Source organism: Lemur catta, chromosome 5, assembly GCF_020740605.2.
Source record: "Lemur catta isolate mLemCat1 chromosome 5, mLemCat1.pri, whole genome shotgun sequence".
NCBI classification, from domain to species: Eukaryota; Metazoa; Chordata; class Mammalia; order Primates; family Lemuridae; genus Lemur; species Lemur catta.
Genome location: NC_059132.1, coordinates 37,611,108 through 37,636,271, shown reverse-complemented (window position 1 = coordinate 37,636,271; position 25,164 = coordinate 37,611,108). Strand labels below are relative to the sequence as shown.

General features: G+C 37.1%; 1 protein-coding gene across 1 annotated transcript; it reads right to left on the bottom strand.

The window, feature by feature from the left end:
* LOC123638152 (translocon-associated protein subunit alpha-like) lies at positions 1–23,304 on the bottom strand. Its single transcript, XM_045551543.1, is given in 8 exon segments — positions 1–2,302; positions 8,377–8,470; positions 10,198–10,276; positions 10,996–11,072; positions 13,062–13,324; positions 14,614–14,701; positions 20,438–20,550; positions 23,102–23,304. Coding segments are annotated over 8 exon segments (861 nt in total). The 5' UTR covers positions 23,181–23,304; the 3' UTR covers positions 1–2,234.
* Between the last annotated feature and the right edge of the window lie 1,860 nt (positions 23,305–25,164).

Below are 25,164 nucleotides of genomic sequence, written 5' to 3'. Positions count from 1 at the left end.
GCAAGATCCATGCTTTATGAACACATTATTCTCACACATTGAGGTGACAGGTTTGATACACAAGATCCTTAAGTTCATTTTACGTATTCTGAAACCAAGTTGTTGAAAAGAAGAATTCTGAAGCCATGGTTGGTGTAGCAAATGAATATATCAAAACAAAGAAAAACTTCATTCAAATATTTACATTTAAAAAATAGGCTACTTATTAAGTGTGCTTGAACAAACCATGTGTGGAATTGAATTCCATTCATTATGGAGTTAGTTTCTGCTAAATACTTACTGATGCTATAGACGACCCCTGGCATCTGAGCACTTAAGAGTTTTCAACTGTTCCCAATATACACTAAAAGAATAAAACATGACAAATAATAAATTCTACATTTCTGAAGGCACTAATTTGAACCTCAGAAGTCGAAGGGCTGGTATGTAAGGCAAATTGCTTAGGAGTGAGGAGGGCTGGCAGCTGTATAGCTTGGTGTGATTTTGCAACGTATTACCACGTATTCAGTGAGACTCTCTACAGGCCATTTAAATATTGTACTAACAACTTGCTGCATTATATTCTAGCAGTTTCACAAACTTAAATATTCACAAAAATGTTTTGGAATATATTCCTTGAGAATATGAAGGCTCTCCTATGTTACATTAAACAAAAAAACCATGCAGAGTTAGAGCTCATAGAGCTTTTTCAAAACAAACTACCGATCATACAGCCCAATTGAAAACTCAAACACTTTATAGTACAAAGTTTATAGTCCAGCAATGCCAATATAGGTAATCTGACAATTTAGGCTCTCCCTGCAAAGTGTTTAACAATTATACAATAACTTCTATTGTCATTGGCTTTGGCTCAGATGTTTAAATACTTTAACAGCTCAGAAAGACTTTTTTTGTTTGTGTATGTATTTTGTTTTGTTTTTGTCTGTGTGGGCATGGGTGTAAGGGGCATTGAATTGGATGAGAATGAAGAGAGGTCAGGAATTAATGAGCCACTAAAATTCCATTTACCATTTCCTTACAAAATATATGTGGGAGAATATGGCTTAAAGATAGAGAGGGAAAGCCTCTTATTTGTTTTTACTTTATCCTTTATCTAGTCTGACAATAATGCCAAACTTAATTTACTGCCTAGGGCAAGAATAACTCTCTAAGAGGATTTTATGAAGTCTAGTTTAATTTTGGTTCTAAGGTCTTAAGCACAATTTTTTGGAATTTTTTGAATTAACTGAAAAAAAGGTTATGTCAACAACCAAAACGCCCCAAAGTTTAGATTGGTTAGCAGCTTTAAAACATCCAACTCATTTTTTTTAAGACTAGGATTAGCTGGCATATATCTCTGTCCCCACAATTTAATTTTCTGCTTAATCTGTAGACTAAGGCAACTTTTCTTAAGAAGGGGTGCATCTATTAAGGAGAGAAAAATTATTTCTTTAAAAAAAACCTGAGTAGGTCTAAAATCATCCCAGAGCTATCTCTGGGTCAGAAGTACAGTAACAATGGACAACACAACCCAGTTTACACAAATGTACTGTTTTCTTTTTGTTAAAAAAGGGGTTAAGTTTTACATATCAAAGTCAGCAGAATTTTCATGTTTCACAATTTTGTTTGCTAGAGAGATCCCAAAATTGCTTGAATTCATTTGGGAAGTTTTCTGAAGGTGTGCCTTATAGTAAACAGCAACAAAATACCAAACAATTCTATTGCCAAAAAGCAGCTAATCCTGCTTGTGCCTTTAGAATACTAGTTGTTAAACAACAACAACAAAATACTAATTTGTGCCATCAATTGAAATTTGAGCTATTCCAAGAAAGAAACAAATTCTTCCCTTTAAAACTATTCAAGGCAGGACATCAACAATCATATAGAGCAAATATTCATTGAGTTTTGGGGGGGAGGAAAATCAGAAAATGTCAAAAAGGAAGAGACAAAAGCATAATATTTAGTATTCTAAAGGCTCATTTCAGGTAGTTCAACAATGATTCTGGTAAAACCAACTGCTCTCACACACACACACACACAGATTTTAATGGTTTTAAAAAAACCAGATTTTTACTTTAGAAAAACGAATGCAGTGCATTTTCAGCAATATTATCACCACAGACTCTGATTTCTCACTCCACACATAAGTAGTAGTTGCCTTCTATGGTGACATGGCTTCTCTGCACTAATTCTCATCAGGCCGAAAAACATTAGGGCAGGTTAAGCAAAGACTGAATTGTTGCACAAAGGAACATTTACTCATCAGATCCCACTGATCTCTTCTGTGCCCGTTTCCTGGGCAACCTTCTTGGTGAAGCTTTATCTGAAAGAAAAGAGAAAGTTTTGAGCTTGCCTATTACAAGTATATTAGATTTAAAAGACATTTAAAAAGTATTTTCCTTCAACTTTCCCACTAAGGTTAAAACACACAAACATGCAAGAATACTATCTATTAATAATAATAAATGTCTCCTATCTAGCTACAGGTTTTTAAAAGAGCCTTTAATATAACCTATCAAGAGGTAACTATTAAAATGACACTTTTTTGCAATTAGGATAGGAAAAAGATCTAATTGTGGTTACTATACTATTGAAGATATCATGCAAAATCATCTTGAATTCTGTATCTCAACATGTTTATAACATGCACAAGTAAAAACTTTTAGAAACAGTTTAAAAGGCATGATATTTGAAGCTCAAAAAAAATTTACACTGGTTAAAAATTAAAAGATTTAGTATTTAAAAATGTAGTCATATTGTTTGCATAATTTTTCACAATTTCATAAATGTACCTGGAATAAGGAGCAGAATAAAGGACATTAGATAGTATTTCAATGCTAAAACTATTCTATGCACATAAGCATTATCTTTTTACTTCTTTCCCTTTATCTCCTATATAGACTCTTAGAGAGGTCTATTTAACAGAAAATAAATTTGTGGTGAGTTTTTCTACTTTTCTTCAGTAAGATGAACCATCTATAGTTTCTTTAAAAAGTAAAAGGCTAGGCGGGGTGCAGTGGCTCATGCCTGTAATCCCAGCACTCTGAGAGGCTGAGGCAGGAGGACTGCTTGAGGCCAGAAGTTCAAGACCAGCCTGAGAAACAGCACCCCGTCTCTACTAAAAACAGAAAAAAATTAGCTGGGTGTGGTGGTGCGCCTGTAGTCCCAGGTACTCGTGAGGCTGAGGCAGGAGGATTGCTTGAGCCCAGGAGTTTGAGGTTGCTGTGAGCTAAGCTGATGCCATGGCACTCTAGCCTGGGCAACAGAGTGAGACTCTGTCTCAAAACAAACAAACAAACAAAAAAAAAGTGAAAAGTTGGACATATCTTCTGACCATTAGTCTTTTTCTTATTTTCTAAAAATAATTTGCATATGAGGAAGATAAGCTCATTGTGGAATAAGTTAGAAATAGAAATAATTTTGCCAGTTGAAAAAAAGTGAAAGGTTGGAAAAAGATCTTCACCAAAGTATGAGGTTTGTTCATACTCACCAAAGCACACAAAATTCAGCAAAATACTGGTAAAATTGAATTTAAAATATCAGTATGATTTCATGATTTTAAAAATATGCGTTTTAGTTCAGTTCACAGCAAAGGCTTAGAAACAATGGGCTCAGTATAAATGATATCCCTAAAGTCTAGATTTTAGTTTCTAGCATTATTAGAAACATAGCTAGCTTCGTGTCTGGGGCAGAGAAAGTACAAAATAAATTTGGATTATCTTGCTGACCCAGCAAGTAAGGGATCATTCAAAGATCAAAGGGATAAGATTAGGGGCAGTTCAAAAGGGCTCTCAACAGCTAAAACTGTCACAATTTGAGCTTAAGAAAGAATATTGTTGACTGAGACACACTGATCCTATGAAAATCTAAGTTTATATATGATAATAAAAAAAAGGAGAAAAATGAGAAAAAACTCATCTGGGTGGATTTTATACTAACCCTTTACTTTGAAAATTGGTAAAGGGAAGAATTAAGCATTTATCCTGCCTTTTTAGCAGGAATTGTCAATTCGGTAATTAGAGTACCAACTGATGAGAGAAAACTCTACAAGTCTGACAGTTAGTAAAACAAGAAATTACAACTGAAAACAATCAATTTCAACTTCTGACACATTATTGACTCATGCAAGGATTACCAACTGGTAAACAGTTCAGACAACTGAAGAAATTTGCAATGCCAAAGTAGTACTACACAGATAACCTCTAGACTGCATGAGGAAACATCTACTGGTTACAAGGAAAGATCACGTGGCTACCACCCTGACCTAATGCTCAATTCAGCTTCACTAAGGATGGGGCAACCAGAGACTGTGTTCCTTGATGTAATAAAGGAAAAAGTACTTATTAGCTATGATGTATGCTATCAGCCAAAATAATTAAATATAATCAAACCTATAGATTTAACATCCGGTCTAGCTTGAACTGGTTATAAATTTAAAAGGACTTCAGAGATATAATAACCAGATGCAGTTCATCATCCTGCAGTGGAAAACATCAGTTGTAAAGGATATTTTTCAAACAATAGGAGAAATTTCAATGTGACTATTATATGTAATAAAATAATAACTTTCTAAATGTGATGTTATTTCAGACTGGCAAATGTTATTTCTTTACAAACTGAAATATTTTAGAGGTAGTGTGTCATAGCTGTAATTTAAAGTATCTCAACATTAAACAAGTTAATAAATGACTTTTGTAATAGAAAAGAAATCTACACTGTAAAACAGCAAATAATCACGTACAGCCAACTATACTTTTCATACCCTTCTCTCTCCTTGAACTCTAGCCCTTGGCCTTTCAGAAATGCTCTCTCATTGGATATCACAGCATGAGGACTCTTTGACTTCACAGGGTGAGGCTACAACTAGAATCACCCAGGCTCTAGGGTTTGATACAAGTAATAATAGGGAGAAAGGACTGTTTGTGTGTGTTATGTGTCTTCAGCTATTTTCAAATCATAAAAACAATTTAAAAATAACATTCCTCTCAATGATAAGCTCATAGAGGACAATGCATCAAAAGATTCTTGAATCTGATAAATATTTTATCATCTTAATTGGGTAACTAGATTAGCTTAATGCTTCTTAGAAGCTCTGTTGTTGCTTGTAAAGTTTTTTCAAAACCAGAGATTCATTTAAACAGGAAAAGGAAAAATAGAAGTAACTTTGGTGGTAGATAAGTTCCCATGGTTCTAAAGCAAACTCAGGCTAAATAATCAGATTTTGAGAAAGATAAGGAAGTATTGTTAAAAAAAAAAAACAGTGATGTTAACTCTACCCATCTTTAAGAAGTCAGTCTCACTGGGGAAAACATACGGACTTCATAATGAAACAAACCTAGTTGTGAATCTTGGCAAGGTACTTTTTCTTAGGAGCAATTTTCTCATCAATAAATACACAGCTTCTTATCTTGCAAAGTAAATGCCCAATGCACAAAGGGCATATAACAAATGTTTAAAGTCTTTCCTTCATGAAGGCCTCCTCTGACTTCTAATAGGATCCTTTTTCTTAACTTTTAAACTGTCCGTATTATTCTAACAATCACATACTGCCTCTGACTATTCAAATTATTTTTATATGTACTTTATTTCCTTAAACAGAAATGTAAATTCCTGAAAAACCAGGAATATTCCAAACTTCTTTTAACATATCACTCATAACCTACAGAATAGTAGGACATGATAGATAGTCAATACTTGCTGAATACAATTATACTCAATCTGAATTTTGCTCTATAAGCGTAATAATTCTAAGCTTTTAAATTCAGGGACAACAATGTCAGAAAGAAAGGTACTATGAAACCAACTTCCCACACTCTTTGTCCTGTAACAATTCTTTGGGAGGGATGGCTCCATAGTTGTTACTTTGACTTTAGTTTTTAATTATATTTTTTATGCTTTTTAAATGCAGATTTAGCTAATTCTCTAAGACATTTAAAATTTAACTATTTTATGAAGAACTTGAAATAGGCCATGGTCTATACTTCTATCCAATTCTTCTTGCCATACTCAGTATCAGGACAGTATGTGTAAATATATAAGAAATGAGTAGCTACAGAGAAAGATTATTTCCTTCCATGATTTGAGCTGCCACCTATCCTATACATCCTGATGTCTCCAAATCGTGATTCATATATACTCTAAAGCAGAATTTTAAACGCTTCCTGGACATCCTTATCTGGGTGTCCCAAATGCTTTTCACACTCAACCTATCTAATCCAAACGAATCTTTCCCCATCCATATATGCTTCTCTTCCTTAGATTACGGGACATTTATGGGTCCCATCTTCCATCCAGTTGCCTAAGCTCAGAATGCTGTTTCATTCACTCCTAACAAATCCTGTCACCAAAAGCCCTGTCGGCTTCACCTCTGAAGTACCTTTCTATTCCCTTTTACTCTTATCACCATTGGCTCTGCTTAGACCCTAATGATCTCTCCTGCGCTTTACTGAAATCATCTAAATTGGTATCCCTGCTTCCAGTAGTCCTTCACAAAGCTATCATAATTCCTTTTTAAAACACAAAATTGTAATTCCTCTGTTTTGAAGTGTGTGACAGCTCTCTTTTATCTAGAAGTCAAAAGTCCTTAGCACAGCACATAAAACCCTGAAGACTCTTTCTCACTCAACTTTTCAAGACTTCAGTCAAATGTCAACCCCTCCTGTGAATGATTTCCTACTCTCCTAGAGGGGGAAGGTCCCTCCAGTGCTCATATTACTTTGTACCTATTTTTATTAAAGCACTTGGCACGTTGTAATTATATTTCAAATAGAGAAAGCTAGCTCACAGAAAGCAATAAGGAAAACAATTCAGGAAAGGGACTGATAAGCCAATTCACAGGAAAGAAATACTAAATAGCCAATACAGTCGTCTCTTGGTATCAGCAGGGAATTGGTTCCAGGACACCCCCACATACCAAATCTGCACAATTATACTGCTTAAGCCCTGCAGCCAGCCCTGTGGATACAAAAAGTTGGCCCTCCCTATACGTGGGTTTTGCATCCCTCAAATACTGTATTTTCAACCCGAGTTTGGTTGCAGATGTGGAACCTGCTGATATACAGAAGACAGACTACATTTACTGAAAAAAATCCACATGTAAGTGGAACCTCACAGTTCAAATCCCTGTGGTTCAAGGGTTAAGTGTAAATACATGTGTAAAGAAGTTGAATCTCATTCTTAAAGAAATGTAAATGAAAAACAGCAAGATACTACTTTGTATCATAATGACAGATTAAAATATTTGATACTTAATACTTGAGAATGATTAGTGAGAATGGAGAAGAAACAGACTATTATTGCAAACATAAATTGGCACTTTTTAGGAGAGAAATGAAGTCCTTTCCATAAAAATTTAAATATACATGATCTTTGACCTAACTATTCTAAGTTATCTTATAAATTTATATGTAAAAATACTCATTACAGCATTATTTTTAAGTGAAAAAACTGGAAATAAGTTAATCATTCAATACAGAACACGTTAAATCTATCACAATACATTTATATAAAGAAATACTGTCTACTTATTAAGAAGAATGAGGTAATTATATATGTTGCTAGCATAAAAGAGACATCTAAGACATGAAAACTGAAGTTGTAGAGCCATGTGGACTGCATGATGTCATTTGAACACTCACACAGAAACAACAGAAGTATATGCTTATAAATGTATAGCAAATACTTGGGATACATAAACGTAACACCAATTATTTATGAAAGATGGGATTAGTAAAGGCAGGAGCTGACTTTAGTTTTTAACTTCTATATTATTTCATTTTTTAGAATGAGGCTGTACTGATTTTATAATAAATGTTTTTAAAAAGTCTCTCTACAATTGGAGAAAAAAATTCTACATTCCTTTATAAAGATCACTATTTTCAAAAATTGCATATATAACTGAAACGTATCTGTTAGGTAAACTACCAAGTAATACTTTAGGTTTACTCTTTCAAACTGGAGTATGTATTTAGTAGTTTTTTTAATAAAATATAGTACTAAAAACTGTTCCATTACTCATTAAACTTACTATAAGGTATTTATGTGCTAGACAAGAGCCCCCAACATTCTATCAAACACCATTAAAAAATTTAAACACTTCACCTCTTCTACTTTGCACTGAAGCAAGGGGAAAGAAAAGAGACAGGAAATAGATTAGGAATATAGAAAATTCATACATTTATAAATAAACTGCAGATTTGGAAGCATTTCGAAATTAAAGCCTAAGAAATACTACACATAGAACAAATCTTCAAAGACTTCACTAATCATTATACTAAATTCTATACAAGTACTGGAAAGGACGCATCTTAAACAGTACTGACCAAGCACTTCTTGCTAAATCTATTTAATTTCCAGTTAAGAGAAAACCTTCCCAGCCAAGTTTGTTAGACTACTTACTGATCTGATTCAAAGTTTCCTGAGGAATCCAACTCATGTCAACGTCATTCTGACTGGAGGTACCCATTTCTACTTTCTGTATGGGTCTCTTGCGCTAAGAGAACATAAAAATAAAAAATATATAAAACTATATTTTAAAGTAGTTCTATAATATCGAATTTTCCCTTGCTATAAAGCTTCATATGTTACTGTACCATTGGTAGACCAAATAAGACTGTCAATCTATATAATGATTTTCTTTCCCTTTAGGAATCATATTGTAATCAAAGAATAAATTTATTTCTACATTCAATAAAATTCAGGGTAACTGCTGAAATGTTGCACACAGGCGGTTCCTACATTGTAAGCTAAATAGAGTTAAACAGTTGGCACAGATAAAACAAAAACATAAAATCGCATTTAAGCTAACAACCTCAATTTAATGTAAGAGCCTCAAACTTTCTCCCTAGAGTATTTACAACAAAACTGCTAAAAAGTAAAAATGATTCATTTTTTTACCTTGCTCTAAAAAAACACCAAAAAACAATTAAAAAACTTATCTACATAAGTATTATATAGCCCATAAATTAGATTCTGAATACACAGAAAGATAACTAAATAATGGTTTCATTCAAATGCGAAAAAAAGAGATGTAGTTATACCTAATAAATTTATAGCAAAAATTCCCACTAAAATGAGGCAATGAAGTTTTGGAAATTAACATTTAAGCACCTCTTTTAAAGAAAAGTGCTGGCCAGGTGTGGTGGCTCATGCCTGTAATCCCAGCACTTTGGGAGGCTGAGGCAGGAGGATCGCTTGAGGCCAGGACTTCAAGACCAACCTGGGAAACATAGTGAGACACTATCTTTACAAAAAATTTTAAAAATTGGCCGGTGTGGTGGTGTGCGCCTATGGTCCCAGCTATTCTGGAGACTGAGACAGTAGGATCATTTGAACATAGGAGTTGGAGGCTACAATGAGCTATTGATCATGCCACTGTACTCTAGCTTGGGTGACAGAGCAAGACCTCATTACAAAATAAATAAATAAATATTTAAAAATAAAAAAAGTGATTATTAATAACATTTATTGTTAATTTTAATATAGATTTGACTGCCTGACTTAAGGCTTAGTAAACATTCACTAAAATGACTAGCAGTTGTTTAGGGTCTAATAGATTATACCAACATATTATTGACACAATTTGCGTTATACTTTCCCATTGAGAGGAACAGCAGAGCTATTGTTTTTGTGGGGTAAAAGGGAGAAAGAAAGAGATGGTGGAGGGAAAGACGATGGGGAGTAAGGACTCAGTAGGGGACAACCAGAATGACAACCGAAGGTGATACCACTTTACTACGCTGACCACAAAAACAGAAGTTTGACTCATAGAGCAAATATAGCCAAATTCTTTTTCTTTTTCATATGAAGAGACTCATCTATGAATTAAGAATTATCCCTGTAAGTATTAAGGCAAATATAAAAGCTGGACTGCTAACAGATAAACAGCATATCCATGCAAAAGTATAGTAAACAGAACAATGAAATCTTTCTCGGTTTGAGGAAAAAAAATCATAGCATAATTTGGAGTTACAATACCAGTAAGATCACTCTGGAGGGTACAGACAAAGGACAATAATTGTATATGTGCATGGAAGTCTAAATGAATCCAAGTTACATGTCCACGGTCTCATCTTCAGGTTTTATTTTAAAAACGTTCAACAAAGCTGTAAGTATACAAACCCACAGTCAGAAGCAGCCACAAAGAACTAGACTGTGCTTAATTCGGTATTGTAAGTGACTTCGGAAGTATGATTGTAAGAGGTGTTTATCTATAATTACCTTTCTTGACTCTAGGAGTTGATGAAGGCCAACAACAACCAGAAGCCCAAGACCAGCAAGGAACATATACATAAAGATTCTGGCATAAAAGAAAATATAAACTGGCTTTAATTCATAAGAAATACCACAGCTAATTACAACTGTAATTCTAACACATGACATAAGCTTTCCAAATAACTTGTAGGGAAAACGAGTATTTTTCACTCAACTTAAAATTCAGGTAATTAGTTTTATAAATTTAATTTATATTTGAGAGCAATTAGTCAATAAAAAAGTAATTCTATGATTTAAAATGAATAAAATTACATTATAATTTATGCTATTTTCAAAGCTCACAGTTTAAAATAATTGTGTTAGGTTTTATGTGCCTCAAACATTACATTATTTTGCAATTTAAAAATTACTTCAGGTGAATTACATTTAAGTCTAAAGTAAGAATGACTCTTCATTCAGAAAGAACATGTTTTTCAAGATAAAAACTTCTAATTTATGTTTTCAGCAGTAATTTTAGACTTAGCTTATGCTGGTGAATAACTTATGAGCATGGGGTAAAAAACAATTTAGAAGAGAGGAAGGACAGAAAGCCAACTACTATCTTTTAAAAAGATTTGTCAGTTTCACTTATCTTTCCTAACTTGATATTAATAGTTGTAACAATCATCTAAAGTAAGAATAATGTAGTAAGGATTTCACCATAAAGTCCATTTTCACCATTCAAAAAAAATTTGTTGAAATAGGAGCAAACCTTCCAGTCCTACCTTATGAGATCAAGATCTACATACTATAACTTTCACTTACGTTTCTCCATCTAACCCATCTTCTCTTTCAATAACTGTAACTGTTTGATTGAAGACTGCATCTTGGAATACATTGCCCTATTTAAAAAAAAAAAAAATCATAAAAATCTGAAATGTATTGGAAAGTATGAAAGCTTGTAAGATTTGAAACTGTTACCCTAACAGATATACTATCACTCTCTCATCACTTAGAAGGTCAGTAAACTCAACAGTCATATATAATTACACTATTCAATGCCAGGGACTCAACATTATAATGTTACTTTCACCTATAAAATAAAAATGTCACCAGGCTGGGCATGGCAGCACCTGCCTATAGGCCCAGCTACTTGAGAGGCTGAGGTGGGAGAATCTCTTGAACCCAAGAGTTCAAGTCCATCCTGGGAAACATAGTGAGACCGCTCTCTCAGTTGTCCCTTACTTTCTTCGGGGTTGAGGTGAGTGCAGAAGGGAGGTGTTCGAGGAATCAGGAAAACAAAGTAAAAAATGAGATAACATTGCAGAAAGAAACAAAGATCACAGAGCATTCTTACATCAGCTCTACCTTCTGTTATCTGCAATCCTCCAAAACAAGGAAGGAAGCATGAAAACGTACAGTAGTTGCAAAAGCATATCATTTTAAGAACCGGACCTGAGCAAAAGTCAAATTCATGTTCTAAACTGACAATGGGCTGGAAATCAATTTCTTTATAATTAATGGGTTGGTGATTTTCAGTATCAACATATTTTTCTGTTGTGGCCTTGAAACAATTTTGTCAGGTCAACACAATTTTAGTTTTCAAATATATCAGCATCACTGGGACAATACATAGCTCTGTGTTCGATGCCTCACAAAAATACAGTACTTTTTCAAAACTGTCGGTTACTGCTGAACTATAATTATATAAGTTTTACTTCAAGATCTTTCAGTTTGCATTCCTCTATTGACAATTCCAGGAATCAGAATAGACTAACAAAAATAACATTCAAAATGGAACTGAAACTACAAATATGCTTGCTGGATCACATTTAATTCTATGTGGAAGAAAACCCTTCCTCCCTGTCTACTAAGTAATTAGAATAAAAGGGACAATTTAATGGCAACACAAGAAATTTAACTCAGACATAAGGTAAACATGTTAACACTAGGGTGAATTAGGTTCCAAGAGAAAATGAAATTTCCTTTTCTGAACACTTTTTGAAAAGGGAATGGTTTAGAGGTGCTCTCATCTGAAGGAAACAACAATTAGCATACAGAGGTCAACTTCCAGCAGTAAAATTCTAGTGGGTTTCCTTCATTTAGTCACTGATGACTATATATAACACACAGTTTAAAAATCATAATATATCAGAGCTTATATTAGGACATTTGGTTCTCATAAATGAAAACTAAACCATAAATCTTGCTGCTAAAACTACCTTAAAAATATCTGATTATATCTTATCTGTGAGTGTATAAAATGATGGAAAAACAGTTGCAGAAAGTCTTTTTTTTTTTTTTTTTTAGACAGAGTCTCACTTTGTTGCCCAGGCTAGAGTGAGTGCCGTGACGTCAGCCTAGCTCCCAGCAACCTCAAACTCCTTCCTGGGCTTAAGCGATCCTACTGCCTCAGCCTCCCGAGTAGCCGGGACTACAGGCATGCGCCACCATGCCCGGATAAAGTCTTTAAAATTTATAAACATAAGCAGTAAAATGGGCAAAATAAGCAATAAAAGGAGGTACAAAACACACTATTTAATAGATCTTAACATCTAAATCAGTAGGAGACTACAGCGTGTGGCTTACTGCTCCTTTTCCTTTTAAGATCCTGCTCAACTCCTTCCTCTCTCACACAACAGCACCTTATTACACATATCTCTAGTATGCATCCCTTATCACACTGTTTTACTGCCTGTTTTTGTCCATCTCCCCCACTGGATTATAGACTTGACAGAGATGTGTAATTTACCTTTGCCTCTTTGGTGTCTATCACAATTTCAACCACAAAATAGGCACTTGAATGAATAGAAGACTATTTATTAAACAATGTCAATTGTCCCCATTCATCTCTAACCTTTAAAAAAAAAAAAAAGGTTTAAAGGCCTTACATTCAAATCTTTGTAGTTCAGATTGATGACCAGACCAAAGGGTCATCCACCCATAGGCTCTGCAGGAATGAAGGAGTACTCAATAGTTGCTTGTCTCTGAGGTGGCACTACAATGTTCAGAGGAAGAGCTGTGAAATTCTGGATATAAAACTGGTAGTCCTGAGGATAACGGAATGAGGCATCTAAGGATTCAACAATGAAATCTTCGGTACCCTTGTTTGTAAAGCCTACCAGGAACTTCACAATGTTATTTGCTGGAAAATCTGAGAAACAAAATAGAGACAAGAAAATTTGAACACATACCAAGAGTTCAAAATAAAAAGATATTACTAATAGATTTTGACACCCTTTTCCTGCTGCTTATGGAGTTGGTTTCAGAATTCTTTTCAATAGAGCACTCCAGTCAGCCACTAAGTAAAAATTAATCAATCAGAGTTGTTATATAAGCTTTTTGTCTATACTCTAGCATTCCAACACGTGGGTTTAACTAAGCATCTCAATTTCAGACCAGATTACATTCAAATTACATGGTCTCAGAAAGAGTTGTGTACTTTTAGCAGCAAGATTATCATGCAGCAGGGTTATACATCTTGGTGAAGTCACTTTCAACTCTAACTCAGTATGCTATCTGTGTAGATAAATGGAGAAAAGAATGATAGAAAGATAAAGTCCAAGAGGACCATCTGAAAACTAGTAATTTTTAGAACATAAAAAATTAATCAGACAATCTATCTCCACTTTAAGCAAGTAGGCAAATGTAAATTTGAAGGTTAAGACCCAAGGAGGCAGATATAAAAATAAATGGAACAAAACTCACTTAATCAAATTATATTCTGCAGGCATAAAGTTGGAAAGTACATGGCAATAAAACAAAAAACTTGAGAAGACCAAGAAAATTAATAACTTTCAATATTAAGTCTTCACTAATTATACTGTAGTCTACAGAGCTGAGTTTCATCCAGTACAGTACAGGCTGTGGGGTCAGACAGGTTGTCTCCATAATCTATTTATGAACTGGATAACCCTGGACAAGTTTCTTAACTTCTCTAAGCCTCAGTTCAACAGTAACTATGCTCAGAAGATGCGTTAGGATTAATTCATGCAAGGTATTGAGAACAGTGCCTACTGTATAGCCCTCAATAAATATCAGCCATTCAATTTATTTTTCTTTTAATAAAATCTAGGCTCTAACCAAGGCATAATTGAAGAGATTTAATATTTCATTAATGTTTAACACTCAAAATATAATAAGTTACTTTGCTGTGGCAGTTTGAAAAAGTTTTAAAACATTATCTTTGATAAGAACATTTAATTTCTAGTCAAACTGAGCAGTATTTATTTTTCCCTTAGTTTAAATGCCAGCAATATTACCTTAAAGATATTGGTTTTCATATACATGAGAAAGTTTTTTCAAAATACTTGTTTGCATTACATTTGTTATGTAAAAGAGAATGTTAATAAGATCTTAAGCACTACCAATGCTTCCCAAAAACCCCAAGCTTGTCATTTTAAAATTCTTATATCTGAATAAAAACTAATACTTCTGTATTACCTTCTCCTTTTACAAACAAGATAGTAGTATCTGCACTTGGTGAAGCTTCAGGTTCACCAGATATATCTTCTTCCTCTTTATCTTCTGCCTAAGAAAAACAACATTAAAAATGGATTATTATGGAAGAAAAAAAATGCATCATCCTTTAAGAATAAAGACTTCACTAGATTCTGGCAAAATATTGATTCTCCGTGGCTTTACTGGGATTAGCAATATGAATCCCACTGTCTCGTAATAGTTAAAATAGAATATCTAGGCTGGGTGTGCTGGCTCATGCCTGTAATCCTAGTACTCTGGGAGGACGAGGTGGGAGGATGGCTCAAGGTCAGGAGTTCAAGACCAGCCTGAGCAAGAGTGAGGCCCCGTCTCTACTAAACAATAGAAAGAAATTAGCTGGACAACTAAAAATATATAGAAAAAACTGGCCGGGCATGGTGGCGCATGCCTGTAGTCCCAGCTACTCGGGAGGCTGAGGCAGGAGGATCACCTGAGCCCAGGAGTTTGAGGTTGCTATGAGCTAGCCTAATGCCACGGCACTCTAGTCCAGGCAACAGAGCAAGATTCTATCTCAAAAAAAAAAAAAAAAAGAATATCTAGAGCAGTGCATCTTGATGGCAATGTGCATACCAATTCTCTGGGGATCTTGCAGATCTGATTCAGGTCTACACTGAAGCCTGAAATCCTTTATTTCTACAAGCACCCAGGATATGCCAAGGCTGCTGGTATTTTAGACCACACTTTGAATTGCAAGATTCTAGAGCAGTGGTTGATAAACTTTTTCTGTAAAGGCCAAATGGCAAATATGGCTCTGGAGACCATAAAGTCCCTATTGCAACTACTCAACTCTGTGACTACAGCGTGAAAGCAGCCACAGACAATATGTAAAGGAGTGGCCACGGCTGGCTTTGGCCTGTGGCCACATTTTACTCACCCATGTTCTCAAGCACCTTGTTACCAGCCTACAAAGATTTCCATTCACATAACAGAAAAATTTTCCTTTGAGAATCTGTCACATAATTTGTAAGAAATCATTAAAAAAAAAAAAGTTACCAGGGATCTTATTAGGGTAATATAAATGTCCTAAAACTGAATTCATGTTGCACAACTGGGCAAATTTACTAGTTGTATGCTTGAAACAGGTGAATTTTACAATACATAAACTGTATCTCAAAGTCTTTTTTAAAAAGTGAACAAATTTTACATTTGAAACTCTAAACCTCAGTACAGCATCATTTTTCCAGGCATTAAAAAGGATTACAGAGATAATCGTATATTTGAAGTGTTCGGGCCCTAAAACTGAGATGCTTAAGGGCACCACTGTTTACTGGCAGTTGAATTTTCATTTATGTAAAACACTCCGTCCCCTAGTAGATAAGACTTCTCAAGGGCAAATACTGTCTTGTAATTTTAAAATTCTCCACATTGGGCTCATTCACTTGAAAATGCACTCAAACATTTGTTCAATGACTGTGCAACTGTGTTATAAGTTATATTTTAAGTATTCTTAATGATAGCATTCACTTGGTAAGAGTATGTGTCTACTTTCAGGGAAAGAGACTCATATCAGTAGGAAAAGAGACAGGGAGGCTAGAAATGTAAGCTGTAGGAATAAAGAAAAAAAGGTTTACTTGAGACACAGTTAAGAAAAATCATCCCTATGATTTCATTAACGGGTTTTAGAATAAAAAGAAATGAAATACATAACAAGACAACAGCTCAAATCACTAGAGCCATATCAAAACAGGAAATAATTTATGGAGATGGAATGGATGGTAATACTGAACTCCATTTTGGACATACGAAATCTGTGGTACGTATGGAGCATCCAGATGAAGCTATACTGTGAAGAGCTAGAAATATAGGTATGGAGCTCAGTAAGGTAGGTGGCTAGAAATCATATCTGAAAGTCACCAACAGAAGGTGGTAGTGGTTGAAACCACAGGTCTTACCAACATTAAGGGAGTGAGCAGAGGAAGAGAAGATAGTAGAGAGACCAAGCAGCAGCAGCTGGGCGGGGGAAACTAAGAGGGAGTGCCACAGAAGCCAACACGAAAGGATTCAAGGCAGGCATAACCAGCACATGCTAAAAAGAGCTCCAACAGGATAATCAAAAATAGGCCAGGAATTTAGCAATTAGGTTGCTTGCTGGTGACCTTAGCAAGAACAGTTGTACTAGGTATATGAGGTCAGACCATGGTTGAGAATGCATGTGAAGGGAGCAGACCAGAAGAGCTGGACAGACTATTCTTTCAAGAAGTAACTGGTGTTGGTGAAGATTAGAAAGCGGGTAGCAGTTTCAGGTGGATGAATAGTATATAAACATGTGTGTAGCTTAATATAACCAGTCACTGAGAAGGATCAATGCTTGAAGTTACAAAAGGAAAGATAATCTAACAAGATCCCACTGGAAGAGATGGGGACAATAGCACACATGGAAGGGTTAGCCTTAGAAGACACCAAGGACAACTCATTAAGGAGAAAATGCAGAAAGGATGGGTGAATAATATATTTAGAAGTGGACCATAGAAAATTTGACAGAATTCACACTTGATGGCCTTCTTCACTTTCCGAAACTGAAGGCAGTGTTGCTGCCAAGACTCAAGGACTGACGTTACGGGTTTAAAAGGGTAAAAGTCTGGAACGCTAGCTGTGGAAAACTGCAAAGTATATGTAAGTAAAGGCAGCTAACTCATTTATCTTATAGCTAATCAGCATACCATAAGATGTATAATGCTTGCTACTTGCTACGTTGTAAAGCCCCCAAATATTTCAGCTATTACAAACTACCTCGGAAAGCAGAGTGAAGACACTGGTAGCACTGCCTACCTCTGGGGAGACGGCTTCAGTGGCTGGAGGACAGGCATATGAGGAAAACTTCACTAAATATTGCACCTCTTAAATGCTGAGCCATTTGAATATATTATCTATTTTAAATAATAATTTTTAAAAGAGAGCTAGTGTTATTACTGCTATAGTTCTTGTTTTAATAAAAATAACAAGCCAGGTGCAGTGGCTCACGCCTGTAATCCTAGCACTTTGGGAGGATGAGGCAGGTGGATTGTTTGAACTCAGGAGTTCGAGACCAGCCTGAGCAAGAGCGAGACCCCGTCTCTACTAAAAATAGAAAAAAATTAGCTGGACAACTAAAAATATATATAGAAAAAAATTAGCTGGGCATGGTGGCGCATGCCTATAGTCTCAGGTACTCGGGAGGCTGAGGCAATAGGATTGCTTGAGCCCAGGAGTTTGAGGTTGCTGTGAGCTAGGCTGACGCCACGGCACTCTAGTCCGGGCAACAGGCGAGACACTGTCTCAAAAATAAATAAATAAATAAATAAAAATAACAACAAAACTATCATTTCTGTTCAAAACAATACTTTCTGAAATGATGGCAAGCTACATTGCAACCCACAGCTTTATAGAGTTTAAAAAAAAAAAAAAAAAACAGAGTAGAAAAGCCCCAGGTTACTCTTAAAAAGGTTTGTACTGTAAAATTTTATACCAATAACTTGTATCTAAACTAGCTCTTGGTATCTCACATCTTAAGAAAAACTTCCTTTCCTTCACTTGACTCCAGGACACAGGCCCAGCAGCAAAGGATCCTTCCATAATCTCCCAATTCTTTGATGCCTTCGCAACTGAGTATAAGCTGATAACACAGAAATCTTGGGAACAACAGGCAAAATTCTAGCTCATTCCAGAGGTGACTTCTGCAGCAGCTTTGGCTCTGTGGGCCCACTTTCTTAGACAGCCTACATACAAGCTTACCCCTGCTAGTATGGTTTAGTCCAAAGGAAGGAAACATTTTCCCTGCCTTCCTGTTTCAATCAACCCTAATCACTTTCTGATTTGAAAAAAGTAACAAAGAAGAGCTACTAAGATTTTTGTACTAATTGGCGAGGGTGGGAAGTGGACAATCAGAGTTGTTCTTTTTTCTCTAATGGTTCTCAAGGCACAGGAAATATTAAGGTATGGAAAAGTTCTGGCCAACATTGTAAGGATATCAAGGATCTAACAGTTCCCGTCTCTATTCTCTTCCTCCGCAATAAGTACATCCCAGTGTCAAAGAACCCAAACAATTTCATATTAATGGTTATCACAATATAATCCATCACCAAATTTCTGTACATGCCCAAATTTCAGAGCCCCAAATATCATTTTTAAGCCTAAATTCCTAGATGAATTCCCTTCCAATAGTCACTCCATGAGCAGCAGTTTTAGAAAAGTCAAACATTTATTAGAAACAATGAAGCAGGAATGTATTGATCTAGTTTAAACTGTTCACTTAATGAACCAGTTTGAAGATGCAGAGCCCTAATATAAATCCTAAAAGCATGGGTGGGTATACATACATATGAAAGGCTTGACACACAGGTGATCAGTAAGGGGTTCCTATAGAAGGGGGCATTAGGACAAAGTACACAAATTAGTAAGGCTATTCTATTCAGATGAAATAGTTTGCCCAATGTATAAAAATAGTAACTCAAAAACATCAACAAAATAGTAAGCTGATTATCTTAGTCAGAAGGCATACTCCATAAAAATTAATAGAAGTCAAAAGAGAAACCGAAATCTACATATTCGGCTAAACATTTTGACACTGAAATAACAGAATAGGAAATGGGTGGTTTAATCTTGAAAGAAATGACAAAATCTAGAACTGTGAAAAGCTCCAGGTTCAAGTGTGGTATGAAAGTAAAAGAAAAAAAAAATCTGTGTAGGACAGATTATAGTAGGAAAGAAACAAAACTGGCTAGCCAGACACATGCTGCAACAATCTTGATTCCACCCCAATATTCTTACTGTCATACTATAATTATACAGTAAAAATTTCAGAGCTGGATAACTTCTACGAGATCTTTCTCTAACTTCCTTACTCTTCACAGGATATATTTTACATATAGTTTATTATCTGTTCCTCACCTCCTGCCACCAAAACACATATACCTGCCCCAGAAACGTAAGTCCAAGAGAGCAGAAAACAGTGCCTGGCACATAGCAGGGACTCAAAAAAATACTTACTTTTTAAATGAAAGCAAGCAAGCAAGAGGAAACTGAGACCCAGAGAGATAAGTCAGAAAGCTAAGCAGCATATATCCCAAATATACTATCTCATGGTCCAGTACTATGCCCACTACACTGTTACCCTCCTAGATTCATGTCTATATGCTCTCCAATTGTTCTTTAACTCTTTCATGTCTCCTTCCCTGTTCCAAAAAATACTTATGCTCCATCCTCAATGACTGGGCCCTATTTTCCCATTTCAATCCACTTGGATCACATTAACAAACCTCTGAAGTCAAGAATTTCATATTTTTCTATAAAAAGAATAAATTCTACATGTATTATATACATTCTATATATACTAAATCCGCAGTCCCAAACCCCTGGGGCACAGATTGGTACTGGTCCATGTTCTGTTAGGAACCAGGCCACACAGCAGGAGGTGAGCACCAGGCCAGCAAGTGAGCAAAGCATCATCTGTATTTACAGCTACTCCCCATCGCTGGCATCACCACCTGAAATCCACTTCCTTGTCAGATTAGCAGCGGCATTAGATTTCCACAGGAGCACAAACCCTACTGTAAACTGCACATGTGAGGGATCTAGGCTGTGCATTCCTTATGAGAATCTAATGCCTTATGATCTGAGGTAAGCTGAGGCGGTGACGCTAGCACTGGGGAGTGGCTGCAAAATCATCCTGAAACCACCCCCCCACTCCCAACTGCTTCCTCCCATCCGTGGAAAAAGTGTCTTCCATGAAACCGGTCCCTGGTGGTAAAAAGGCTGGGGATCTCTGGATTAAATCATATATAACACTAACCAAATCTGTGGGTTCATCTTCTTCAACCTCAGCTTCATCATCTTCATCTTCAATTATTGAATCTTCCACTGTTTCTTCATCCTCTGTAAGATCTTGAGCCACTGCTAATGAGCCTAATAAAATATAAAAGAGGCAGTTAACCTTTACTCTGGAATACCAATGTTTTTTAAGATCAAGTATAGGCAAGAAAATTTTCCCCCTGGAATTACTCAATGCCCCAGTTCACCTGAATGATGCCAAATTACTATGCATCTAAGAATATTTATTTTATTTTACTAGTAGTTTTAACAACTGCATGTTGATTTTTAATGTGAAATGCTGTTGAATTTTAAAAAGTACCCTTCAGGTGTAAAAATGAACTTTCGAAACTAAAGATGACTTGAAGCCCAAATAAAGAACTTCAAGCAATTTTGTTAAGCAAAGTAAGGAAAATAAGTTTGTTGCAAAGATAAGAAACTCCTAAATTTAATCCCTGTCATTAACCATATACACCCAAAAAAACAGAGGTCTAAAAGAAAATAGCAACCTCAATATCTCAGCAAGAAACAATATTATTAGATTCTACTACAGGTGAAACTCTTAGGATTTGATAGCATATAATTCCTAGGAAAAAAATGTCTATCATATCCATGGTACAAAACTAGCTTGCACAAAATACATTGTTTAGTAAAAACTATATTGGTAACTTCAGGGGTGATAGCAAAGAATCCAATTATTTTTGCATACGGTTTCAGATATGCTTTAAGATTTTTTATTTTTACCCATACTTGTCACAAAGTATAGCCGTATTGTCAAAAAATATATAAATCATAGTTTTATAGGCAAAAGTACTCTAAATAAGTCACGTTAAAAAGATTTCGGGCAAGACGCTCAAAAGAATTTCCAAGTTCTAGTGTCTTCCAACATTTCTCAGAAAAAATGATGATGTGGCAATTCAGTAGAGAAAAAAATGTGGGAAGAGCGTGTTTGATACCCAGGAAAAATATATTAACAACCATGCATTTTAAGTCTTTTCCACATCTTTGAGTTCTTACTGGCTGCTAAGATTTCTACAAATATTAAAGAACATTGAACCATGCATTATAAACTGAAAAACATCTTCCACTGCTTGCTCAGCAAAGACTAAAATAGCGCATTCATAATTTACAAGTCATTTTCAAAAATCAAGTCATTTTCAAAAGCCAATTAAAAAGAAAATCCATATCTGACATGGTAATTTAAAGTTGTAGCTAAACTTGGTAACTTCTGAATATATATAACGGCCTTTCACCCTACATTTCAGTGGCTATTAAATAATTTTATTATTTTAATGTTAACCAGTAACAACTTTGTCCCTAAATTTCAACTTTAGGGACAACTTTCAATTGGGAAATTGAGAAAACATTTTCTTGAAAGAAAAAAAAAATGTTTACAAGTTATTAATTCAGTTTAGTAACAAGTTGATTTTCTTAAAGAAGACGTTTTTAAAACCTGAAATATATAGCCTAAATTCTAAAACTAGAATCTAGTTTTAGTAGATTGGTCAAATTTTCTTTAAAAAGCTGAATGAGAACAAACCAGCAAGCAACCCCTAAAGGAAAAGAATCTCTATTTATACCTGCGATGAATTCCTTAACAGTTTTGGTTAATTCTCTCACTTGGTTTTCTAACCACTAAACAGAAGCCAGTCACTTCACTTTTCTTCGTAAAACAACTCCTGGGTAACTGTCACTATTGTTCATTAGGCCACACAGCTTGCTTATAGAATGGAAAGGCATTCGAGTGATCATTTAGACTAACTCCTTCACTTTACAAATTAGAATATCGCAGTTCATGACAAAACCAGGGCAAGAAACCAAGTTGCCACATTCTTATGGTTCTAAGTTATTTCCACACCAGGTTAATGTTGGAAAGAATAAACCCATATAAAAAAAACAAAACTCGAAGTAGACTTTTTCCAACAATACGACGCTTCCACAAGCAAAAGACGGTTACATTAAAAGAGACGGACAACAGAAATAAGAGGGAAATGCCACAGGGATTCTTCAGTCTGCCTTGCAGTAGGGGCGGATAAGGGGGTGAGTGAGGATGGGGAGTTTCCCTGAAATCAAGACTCCTGGTAATTCACAGGGATCAGGTGTTGGAAAAAGAGGCAGGTGACCATTAAAAAATAAAGCTCTAACGGTTTCGATGTGTAGAAAACAAGGGTTTCAGCAAATGAATGAAAGCGGACTCCCAGCGTGGAAGCTAAAGACACGTCAGCCCAGAGCGCGAGGGGATGGGGGTGGAGCGGAGCTGGAGGCGGCCAGAAGAAACAAAAGGGGCAGCGGCGCGCTCGGAGCGCAGCCGTGCCCATGGCCCCCTCGCTTCCCTCCTCGAGCCGAGGACCCTGTGGCTCTGGCCACCCCTGCAGGCGTGGGCCCTCGGACGGCCACGAAGCAAGGTCGCCCGGGCACTGCACCGGCGCTCCGCGAGCAAGTGGCAGAGGCCGCAGCGGGGTCTCGCCCTGGCGCGCGCTGCGGCCGCGTACTACGAGCTCGGGGCTGGGGAGGAAGAGCGGGGGAGAACCCGGAGAGATGGACGCGGACACGAGGAGCAGGAGCCGCCATCGCCTCCAACTTCAAACTTAACGTCGCCGGCGTCTTCTTCCGGGCCAACCCCCGCCGCCCACTCCCCTCGCCTTACCTCTGGGGCCGCCTCGGAGCAAGACAGTGGCGGGGAACACAAGCAAGAGAAGGAGAAGCAGGCGGGGCAGGAGTCTCATGGCGCGGCCAGTCCGGGGTCCAGTCCCTGTCCGCCAGGGTTCTCAGCGGCTCCGGCGGTAATGGCGATACTCTTCATCCGGGCTCCGGGCGGGGAGGGGCGGGGCACGTACCCCGCATGGCCTTCGCCACGCCCCTCCTCCGACCGAGGGGCGCCTCCGACGTGGCTGCTCCAAGATAGGGCTAGGGGAGTGGCCGCCGCCGGCGGAGTCACGTGGCCGGTTGCCGGAGCTTCCGGAGTTCCCGCAGGAGTCGGCCTCCTGCTGCAGTCACGGGTTGGACACGTGCGTGCGGTTTGCCGCTTGTTCTGCCCTGCCCTTTCCTGTCAATCAGTTAGCGTCCTCAGTGGTTACTTTATTTGAGTTACGGTTACAGTGATACAAGGATCATGAACTGCCTTTATGTGGCATTTAAAAGCAGAAAAAGAAATTGGTTGTTTTGGAATAGACAACATTGTTTCCCTCTCCCTAAAAAAAACGCATTAAAATATATACAGTGGAAAAAGATACATAATGGAAAATCTTTTTCCCCTATGCGCCCGCACCCTGTCCCATAGTTGAGGACAGTTCTGAAATTCCTATGTGACATTCTAGAATTAGAAATCACCTAAGAGCACTTGTTGGCATTTAGTAAGCATTTGGTAACTATATAGTGGGTGCAGCAATGGCTGTACAATCTTTAATTTCCTTCTCATCTACTTTGAACTTTGGGTTGCTGCAATAATCTTGTATTTCTTGAAATTAATCTGAATACCAAGTAGGTTTGGATTGGACCAGCGTGAGTTGTCATGATGGAATAAGCTAGCTCTTATTAAGTCATTACTGTTGTCAATCACTGTTCCTTAGAACTGTGCTTTCATATATGCCTATGAGCTGTATATTATTACTAAGAAGAAGATAGACCCAGGGAGGTTAGTAATTTACTCACCCCTTCAAAAAGCTAGCAAATGGCAGGTGCAAGATTTGAACAGGACAGTTTGGTTCCAGACTCCACACTGCTGGCCTAGGACACGTGCTGTTCTACTGATGTCTCTGCTTAAGGTCTCACTGTCCTTGGGTCCCTGTAAAGGCAACTTGTAGCTCCTGCTGCCACTATCTACTTCTGTCTGCTAAAGTCACAACCTGATAGTGCTGGGCTGAATCAACCCCATTCCAGCAGCCCAGCAGTGTGGCCACTGTTGCTGTTGCTGCTGCTTCTAGGGCACCCCGCAGAAGTGGAGGGCCTCCCCAAGAGGGCATCCTCTCACTTTGCTGCTGCCTTTGCTCCTGTGCCCAGCTACCAACTCTGCCACTCTGCCCAAAGCCACCAGGACTGCTGGCCCTGCTTTGATGTCACTGAACCTTGCTAAGTTCTCCACTGACAGGAGTAATCTCCCTCCCCTACTTTGAGGCACTTTCTGCTTCATAAGTTTCAAATGAGAACTGTTCTTAGCTCCTGATGTCTGATGGGTTGTTACAGAAACACAATCTTTTATTTAACTTGTGGCTTTCTCCTAGTACCAGAACCAAACAGATGGAGACTACATAGAAGGCAAAGTTATAGACCTCAAGCTGTACTCACAATCACCTCTGCTCTCCATCCCTGCCACGGGGATGTCTCACTGACTCTTTTTCCTTCAGAGAACAGACTTCTGATGGGAAGGACTTCTCATTCCTTATGTTCAAGAGATTCCTGGTAGGTCTGTCTCGCCAGTTGTCAGGAGATGTTTAGATGTAGCCTGAAGCTATTGTTCTCAAAACCACAAGAAAGTTTTGGTCTAGACCCAGTTGCTCATTGCCCAAAGATCCAATTATTGAGACAGCAAGGATTGCCAAGGAAGAAAGGAATTTTTTATACAACATATCTTGCCAGGAGAACAGAAGAAGTTGCCTCAAATCCATCTCCCTAATGGAGATCATGGGCTTTTAAAGGAGAGGCCATGTGCCTTGGGGCAGGTCATAGTATAACTAACAAGGAGCTACATGCTTTGGGGCAGGTCATATGCAT